The following is a 9,320-nucleotide window of genomic DNA, read 5'->3' on the forward strand; positions in this document are numbered from 1 at the left end:
GATATGAATGATAAGTGCGACACGTTGGCGTCTTCTCTGCATACGGCAGTTCAAACTGTATTTCCTTTCTCCTGTAATATGACTTGAAAGATTTAAACTCTGCACACTGAGCTCTGATTGGTCAGCAGGCGGTGCTTTCACTGAGTTGATCTCTTGACGCCGGAGGCGGGCAGCGTCAGGTAAAACAAGTTATTTAGCCTTTCCAAACCTGAGCCTCACGCGCCGGCTATACAAGGCAGCAATAAAATGCATTTTAATTTAATTTAGGGACTAATATAAACATTCCTGTTTATAAATGTCATTTTAAATGAGCCTGCATTCATTTAAAAACACTTGTTCACTGATTTCCTTAAAGGTGAAAAAAAGTGTCAAACTAAAGTTACACATTTTTTTCCATTTTAATTGAGCTCTTAAATTACTTATTTATATATATGTTTATTATATATCAAATTATAAATCTAACTTGAGGCTTTATCATCAAAACCAAATAGTCAGTTCAGAGATTGTTAACATAATGTCTCTGCCATATAAATGTAATTATTTTCTGCGAACTAAATGGTGGGAAATGTTTTGTTGCGTCTCACCTTTTGTCTTCAGGGCTCCTTTGGCTAAATCCGCTCCTTCGAAAGCTTGTCCATCTGCAGCCAGACGATCGTTCAGCGTTTCGATTTCTCTGCGTACTGAGAATGAAACATAAGACAAGGTTAGTCTCTACTTTAAAGAGTCCTCTCCTGCTGATGTTCAGGTGTATATCAGTATGTAGTGTCTCTACTTTAAAGAGTCCTCCCCTGCTGATGTTCAGGTGTATATCAGTATGTAGTGTCTCTACTTTAAAGAGTCCTCTCCTGCTGATGTTCAGGTGTATATCAGTATGTAGTGTCTCTACTTTAAAGAGTCCTCTCCTGCTGATGTTCAGGTGTATATCAGTATGTAGTGTCTCTACTTTAAAGAGTCCTCTCCTGCTGATGTTCAGGTGTATATCAGTATGTAGTGTCTCTACTTTAAAGAGTCCTCTCCTGCTGATGCTCAGGTGTATATCAGTATGTAGTGTCTCTACTTTAAAGAGTCCTCCCCTGCTGATGTTCAGGTGTATATCAGTATGTAGTGTCTCTACTTTAAAGAGTCCTCTCCTGCTGATGTTCAGGTGTATATCAGTATGTAGTGTCTCTACTTTAAAGAGTCCTCTCCTGCTGATGTTCAGGTGTATATCAGTATGTAGTGTCTCTACTTTAAAGAGTCCTCTCCTACTGATGTTCAGGTGTATATCGGTATGTAGTGTCTCTACTTTAAAGAGTCCTCTCCTGCTGATGTTCAGGTGTATATCAGTATGTAGTGTCTCTACTTTAAAGAGTCCTCTCCTGCTGATGTTCAGGTGTATATCAGTATGTAGTGTCTCTACTTTAAAGAGTCCTCTCCTGCTGATGTTCAGGTGTATATCAGTATGTAGTGTCTCTACTTTAAAGAGTCCTCTCCTGCTGATGTTCAGGTGGATATCAGTATGTAGTGTCTCTACTTTAAAGAGTCCTCTCCTGCTGATGTTCAGGTGGATATCAGTATGTAGTGTCTCTACTTTAAAGAGTCCTCTCCTGCTGATGTTCAGGTGGATATCAGTATGTAGCGTCTCTACTTTAAAGAGTCCTCTCCTGCTGATGTTCAGGTGGATATCAGTATGTAGTGTCTCTACTTTAAAGAGTCATCCCCTGCTGATGTTCAGGTGGATATCAGTGACAGGAGATACCAGCTCTACACTGGGAATACTGGGTTTTGATGAACCACATTTTAAAAGTGAAGCAATATTTTCAGACGTACATTCCAGGTTTTCTATGTAGATGTTTTCGAACTCCCTCTCGATCTGACTGAAGAGGTCGAGCAGGTTGCTCCTCACAGACAGAGGCAGTTTGGATTCCTGCAGAACCAGGAAACAAGAAGAAATTAAGCAGTAAGTGTGTGAGCATGCTGCTTCATTACAAATACTGAGAAAAGGACTTAGTGTGTATACATGAGAGAACACCTAGGTCACTTCCGGGCAAAAATGACGGCCCCGCCCACTTATGGGGGAAAACAACGCTGTCATTTGAATGGTGGTCGATACAAATTCTGAAGTTTTTGCCAATCCGATCAGACATTTTTTAAAACCGTGGATTACGATGGCCAGTCAGGCAAACAATTACATTAAATCATTTGAAATCGACAATATATATGGTTGAATTAAAATCAGTAGACGAGGCTGTAATTTCTCCAGCTGTTACTCTCTATAATAGTTTTATCATGCCAAAAAGCTGCTGTGTCGTTTATTGCACATCAAACATTAAAACAAATCCAGAGTTCAGTGTTTCTGTACTTCCTCTAAGAACAAAGAACAGTAACAGAAGAGCTCTGTGGCTTCAGGCTCGATCGCCATTCAAATGACAGCGTTGTTTCCCTCAAAAGTGGGCGGGGCCGTAAAGTGACGTAGATGTTACTCTCATCTATGGACATCGATAGCCTACTGGCTGCTATATTTAACCATATATCGAGCCCGATCGTCGATTTCTAATGGCTTAATATGTCATTGTTTGCCTGTCTGGCCATCGTAACCGGGTTCTCTGAAGATCCAAATATCCACGGTTTTCTTAAATGTCTGATCAGATTGGCAAAAACTTCAGAATTTGTATTGATCGCCATTCAAATGACAGCGTTGATTTCCCCCAAAAGTGGGCGGGGCCGTACTTTTTGCCCGGAAGTGACGCATTTGTTTCTCTCATGTATCCGGGGCGACAACCACTTTTATTATCTAATAATCTGCCAATGAGTTTTTCAAAGCTTTTTTTTGTCTATAAAACATTTTAAATACTTTTTTAATTTCCGAGGGCGAAGTCTTAAAAATCCTTGTTTTATCTGAAATGATGTACAAAATCCAAATATATTGTATTTAGTAACATTTATGACAAAGACAAGCAGCGAATCCTAACATTAGAGAACCTGCTAACAGGGAATGGTGGGCTTTGTTTTTGTAATATTAATAAAAACCATTAAATAAATTGAATGTGCTGACAGTAGCTGATGGTCATTAAGTCTGAAAAAGGGAATGTTATATATAGAAGTAAGACATTTTTAAAATGTATTTCATCTCCAAGAAGCAGATCAAAAAAGAAACCTCTTAAAATAGAATTAATACGATTCACTAAGATCAGAAAAAATAACGCAATGACCAAAATAGAATATCATTACTTGGTAAAATAAGAATAAACAATACAAGAGTTCCATTTGGCCGCACCAAATCCAATCATACTGCTTCAACAAGGCAGAAGAAATACTCTTATTACACAATAAAAGCATTGAGGAAGGAAATAAGAGGGAGTTCTTGTGTCAGAGTCAAACAGGAGGATTCACAAACAGGTCTTAAACTAAAGCTTAAAGACGCAAACACATAACATTCATTCCAATGTATCGTCGTACAAATCCAATTATAGACAAGACGTATCATATCTATTCGCTATACACATTCAATTCAAAGCAGATTGAGAGTATCTAATCTAATCTAATCTACAGCTGATTTAGTTATCTATTCCAGTTTGTTTAAAAAGATGCTCATTACATTACATATCATTTAGCTGAGTAACAATAAGAGCAAAACCATAAAGAATCGACTCTGAACACCAAGGAAGGAGCAGATATATTCACTTCAAGAGAGATCATAGTACGTGCTGGTGAATCAGTTACAAGGCCTAAATGAACTCAACAAGTGCTTCGTTTGTTTTTTTTAGTTTTCAGCAATAATTGCCGAGGCACAGGCGAATAGAATAGATGCGTCTCTCATCAGTTTAATTGATGTTCATTTGCATTCATGCAGCAAGACACTCAATGCTAGATTACAGAACAGTTAGTTGTCCTCTGAATACCACGGTTCATACCAAGCTTCATAGAGCAAAGAGCAAGGGGAAACATAGAGGAGAAATTCATTCCTGCTTGTAATACTCAAAGTGCGGAGCCCTAAAGGTTCAAGAAAAAAAAATCAGGAGAGTCTCTAAACCCGTCTGCCTTGATCTATGAATTCTAGTCCGGGACTCTCACAGTATCAGCTATCTGCGCGCAGACAGCTGTGTCTTTCTCCTGCCCCGCCCCCCCCCACCCCTCCCCCTTCCTGTGAGCCCAGTGGTCGTCTGCGAGACAGCGAGACACAGCCCGAACACACACACACACCCGCAGCCTCGCTGGGAGTTTGTGTGTTTGCCCAGGCTGAGTTCCGCGGTGTCTCGCAGACCCCACACGAGCCTCGCAACGTCCCTCCGAGTGTGTGTGTGAGGAAGTCCGCAGATTGGTCCAAACGTAACGGCGTTACGTTACGTCACTATACCCGAAATACGTCACTATACTCAAGAAGTAAAGAATGGAAAAAGAGAAATGTCCAACGAGGCGTTCTGGGGCAGCACAGACAGGTCTTCTCTGTGTTAGAGTTTTACTCACTACAGGGTGCACTTTGAGGGTTTTGACTCTGCAGACCGTTTACATGCAGAGAAACCTTCATAACACACAAGGGGACGGGTGGTAACCAGCATGACATGACACCTTTAACATTTCTACATAACATCATTTCTAACACTGTCTTGCTGTGAGTCTTGCAGGCACAAACAGGAAGTGGGCCACATCTCCTTGAAGCTGTGTTTGATGAAACGGTCTCTCTTTGTACCTGAGAGCAGTCTGTGCTCTCTCCAGAAAGCACTTCTAGCTCGGGGTGAATTGCTGCTCGCAGCTATATGTTCTAAAGAAATCAGTCAAGTGTGCCGTTAGCATTCAGAGGCTGGTGTTGGCAGCAGAACTGTTTGTGCCACAGAGCACACAGACAAAAGACTGAAGGAGAGGAACGGCTGCAAAATGGAGAACATGTGCCCATGCTGCGTAAAGCTTTGAATGGATGGAGAACAGATGAAGAAATCAAACTCCTAGCTCCTAACACATACGACACGTTTACTTTGAAGTGTTTTGCCTTTATATTAAGGTACACATATTCACCATCAACTAGTTGTTAATGAACATGCCTATTAGCAGTATATTGGCTCTTTATTAGTCATTCAAACACTTATTAATGCCTTATTCTACATGACCATATTCTACAAGTAATAAGCCATTAGTTGAGAGTTTTTCCTCAATAACCCTCAAATTAGTGCTGATTTGTTGCAAGTAATGAAGTTGTTGTTCATGAGTCTTAATATTAATATGCTCTGCTCAATATGGACCTAATAAGGAAGCAGTACCACAAGAATAGTAATTCTCCCATAATAACACTTAACACATATTTTTATAGAAATGGATCAGGACAACAAGTTAGAGAATCTTTGTTCCTGAAACTTTCAGAGTCTCTTTATACAGAGGGGACACATGTTGATGTAGAAGAGACATGAAGAAGAGGGGACACATGTTGATGTAGAAGAGACATGAAGAAGAGGGGACACATGTTGATGTAGGAGAGACATGGAGAAGAGGGGACACATGTTGATGTATAAGAGACATGAAGAAGAGGGGACACATGTTGATGTAGGAGAGACATGGAGAAGAGGGGACACATGTTAATGTAGAAGAGATATGAAGAAGAGGGGACACATGTTGATGTAGGAGAGACATGGAGAAGAGGGGACACATGTTGATGTATAAGAGACATGAAGAAGAGGGGACACATGTTGATGTAGAAGAGACATGAAGAAGAGGGGACACATGTTGATGTAGAAGAGACATGGAGAAGAGGGGACACATGTTAATGTAGAAGAGATATGAAGAAGAGGGGACACATGTTGATGTAGGAGAGACATGGAGAAGAGGGGACACATGTTGATGTATAAGAGATATGAAGAAGAGGGGACACATGTTGATGTAGGAGAGACATGGAGAAGAGGGGACACATGTTGATGTATAAGAGACATGAAGAAGAGGGGACACATGTTGATGTAGGAGAGACATGGAGAAGAGGGGACACATGTTAATGTAGAAGAGATATGAAGAAGAGGGGACACATGTTGATGTAGGAGAGACATGGAGAAGAGGGGACACATGTTGATGTATAAGAGACATGAAGAAGAGGGGACACATGTTGATGTAGAAGAGACATGAAGAAGAGGGGACACATGTTGATGTAGAAGAGACATGAAGAAGAGGGGACACATGTTGATGTAGGAGAGACATGGAGAAGAGGGGACACATGTTAATGTAGAAGAGATATGAAGAAGAGGGGACACATGTTGATGTAGGAGAGACATGGAGAAGAGGGGACACATGTTGATGTATAAGAGACATGAAGAAGAGGGGACACATGTTGATGTAGAAGAGACATGAAGAAGAGGGGACACATGTTGATGTATAAGAGACATGAAGAAGAGGGGACACATGTTGATGTAGAAGAGACATGAAGAAGAGGGGACACATGTTGATGTAGAAGAGACATGAAGAAGAGGGGACACATGTTGATGTAGGAGAGACATGGAGAAGAGGGGACACATGTTGATGTATAAGAGACATGAAGAAGAGGGGACACATGTTGATGTAGAAGAGACATGAAGAAGAGGGGACACATGTTGATGTAGAAGAGACATGAAGAAGAGGGGACACATGTTGATGTAGAAGAGAGATGGAGAAGAGGGGACACATGCTGATGTAGAAGAGACATGAAGAAGAGGGGACACATGTTGATGTAGAAGAGACATGAAGAAGAGGGGACACATCTTGATGTAGAAGAGACATGAAGAAGAGGGGACACATGTTGATGTAGAAGAGACATGAAGAAGAGGGGACACGTGTTGATGTAGAAGAGACATGGAGAAGAGGGGACACATGTTGATGTAGAAGAGACATGGAGAAGAGGGGACACATGTTGATGTAGAAGAAACATGAAGAAGAGGGGACACATGTTGATGTAGAAGAGACAAGAAGAAGAGGGGACACATGTTGATGTAGAAGAGACATGAAGAAGAGGGGACACATGTTGATGTAGAAGAGACATGGAGAAGAGGAGACACATGTTGATGTATAAGAGACATGAAGAAGAGGGGACACATGTTGATGTAGAAGAGACATGGAGAAGAGGGGACACATGTTGATGTAGAAGAGACATGAAGAAGAGGGGACACATGTTGATGTAGAAGAGACATGAAGAAGAGGGGACACATGTTGATGTAGAAGAGACATGAAGAAGAGGGGACACATGTTGATGTAGAAGAGACATGAAGAAGAGGGGACACATGTTGATGTAGAAGAGACATGAAGAAGAGGGGACACATGTTGATGTAGAAGAGACATGAAGAAGAGGGGACACATGTTGATGTAGAAGAGACATGGAGAAGAGGGGACACATGTTGATGTAGAAGAGACATGAGGAAGAGGGGACACATGTTGATGTAGAAGAGACATGAAGAAGAGGGGACACGTGTTGATGTAGAAGAGACATGGAGAAGAGGGGACACATGTTGATGTAGAAGAAACATGAAGAAGAGGGGACACATGTTGATGTAGAAGAGACATGGAGAAGAGGGGACACATGTTGATGTAGAAGAGACATGGAGAAGAGGAGACACATGTTGATGTAGAAGAGACATGAAGAAGAGGGGACACATGTTGATGTAGAAGAGACATGGAGAAGAGGGGACACATGTTGATGTAGAAGAAACATGAAGAAGAGGGGACACATGTTGATGTAGAAGAGACATGGAGAAGAGGGGACACATGTTGATGTAGAAGAGACATGGAGAAGAGGAGACACATGTTGATGTAGAAGAGACATGAAGAAGAGGGGACACATGTTGATGTAGAAGAGACATGGAGAAGAGGGGACACATGTTGATGTAGAAGAGACATGGAGAAGAGGAGACACATGTTGATGTAGAAGAGACATGAAGAAGAGGGGACACATGTTGATGTAGAAGAGACATGAAGAAGAGGGGACACATGTTGATGTAGAAGAGACGTGAAGAAGAGGATTTTCTATAATAGGGATCTTTAATATAAAGTGTTTCCAAAGTTTGAATTCTAAATGGACAAAAGGAGACGATGCTCAAACCCTTGTATGCTAATGAGCTCTCAGAAGCATCATCGCCCTCTTTGCAAAAGAACTTCTTGAGAATGATGATCATATTTTTTCTTCTTGAATATATTATTCAAAGGAATTTCCATGTAATAACTCTCATCTGTTTCTCCTCATGTCCTCTGAGGAGAGAGGGAAACATGATCTGGCAAAAGAGCAAAGACTTACTGCTGCCCTCCAGAAACATTCAAAGAAAGCTACACCTGAGCAAACTGTCTCCTCAACTGCTCTGTGGGTTCATTAGGATCGAGCAGATAACGCTCTTTGTGACCAGAATGTAATCATGGTCCTGTTGTTGTAAAGATTACATAAAAAATGGTATCATGTTTATTATAATTTACAGGAAATGTATTTCTAATCTCTGTCACTATCTCTAAATCTCAGAACGACGGGGTACCACCCTCCAATATCAAGCTTGTGATCTTCTGTTGAAACCCCTGAGTTGTTTGTAACTGGGCAAAGTGGTGGTTGCTGCATCAAATACAGAAATACAGTGAATGATACACCTACACATCGACTGTTAGTGTGAGTGGATGCTAAGCCTTACTGGAATATTCAGGACATCAGTCTAAAAAGGGAAAGGATCTAAAGATTCAAAGTAGAGAAATCACTTCCACACAACACCACGACTAAACACAGTTAAACTAGAGTTCAAGCTATCTCTAAAAAGAGTTTGGGGAGATTCACTACTGTCTGAAACACCGAGGATAGACACTTTAAAACATACCTCCATCGGGATGAGAGACTCCAGATTATCAGAGGACTGGGACCAAAAGGGACCAGAGGTCAAATCAAATAAAGATTGAGGACGGGACTCCAGAATGAGTCTAAGCTCACTGGCACAGCATGATTATTTATCACAAAGGCATCTTACACATTCAGAGGGTCATTAGACACTGGAAAAGAAGCAGAAATAAAACATTGATGTCATAATGTATGCCCCTACAACTACTTCAAATAAAGAGAGAGAGAGAGAGAGAGAGAGAGAGAGATAGGGAGAGAGAGGTAGAGACAGAGATAGATAGGTAGAGAGAGAGAGAGATAGGTAGAGAGGGAGAGAGATATATAGAGAGAGAGAGAGAGATAGGAAGAGAGAGATAGATAGGTAGAAAGAGAGAGAGAGATAGGGAGATAGAGACAGAGATAGATAGGTAGAGAGAGAGATAGAGAGATAGATAGGTAGAGAGAGAGAGAGAGAGAGAGAGATAGAGACAGATAGATAGGTAGAGAGAGATAGAGATAGGTAGAGAGGGAGAGAGAGATAGGGAGATAG

General features: G+C 41.1%; 2 protein-coding genes across 2 annotated transcripts in view; both read right to left on the bottom strand.

Annotated features, from left to right (window-relative positions):
• LOC307020643 (tripartite motif-containing protein 16-like) overlaps positions 1 to 9,320 on the bottom strand; it is a 282,404-nt gene that overhangs the window by 180,471 nt on the left and 92,613 nt on the right. The window lies entirely within an intron of this gene.
• Positions 1 to 9,320, bottom strand: part of LOC307020644 (WD repeat-containing protein 37) — a 33,470-nt gene that overhangs the window by 19,024 nt on the left and 5,126 nt on the right. Inside the window, exons 3-4 of the mRNA XM_079652154.1 lie at positions 1,810 to 1,906; positions 585 to 680 (exon numbers count right to left, since the gene is read on the bottom strand). Of these exons, the coding sequence (XP_079508280.1) occupies positions 585 to 680; positions 1,810 to 1,906 (193 nt within the window). The remainder of the gene's footprint in view (positions 1 to 584; positions 681 to 1,809; positions 1,907 to 9,320) is intronic.

This window comes from Notothenia rossii, assembly GCF_949606895.1.
Source record: "Notothenia rossii genome assembly, chromosome: 9".
In the NCBI taxonomy this organism is placed as follows: domain Eukaryota; kingdom Metazoa; phylum Chordata; class Actinopteri; order Perciformes; family Nototheniidae; genus Notothenia; species Notothenia rossii.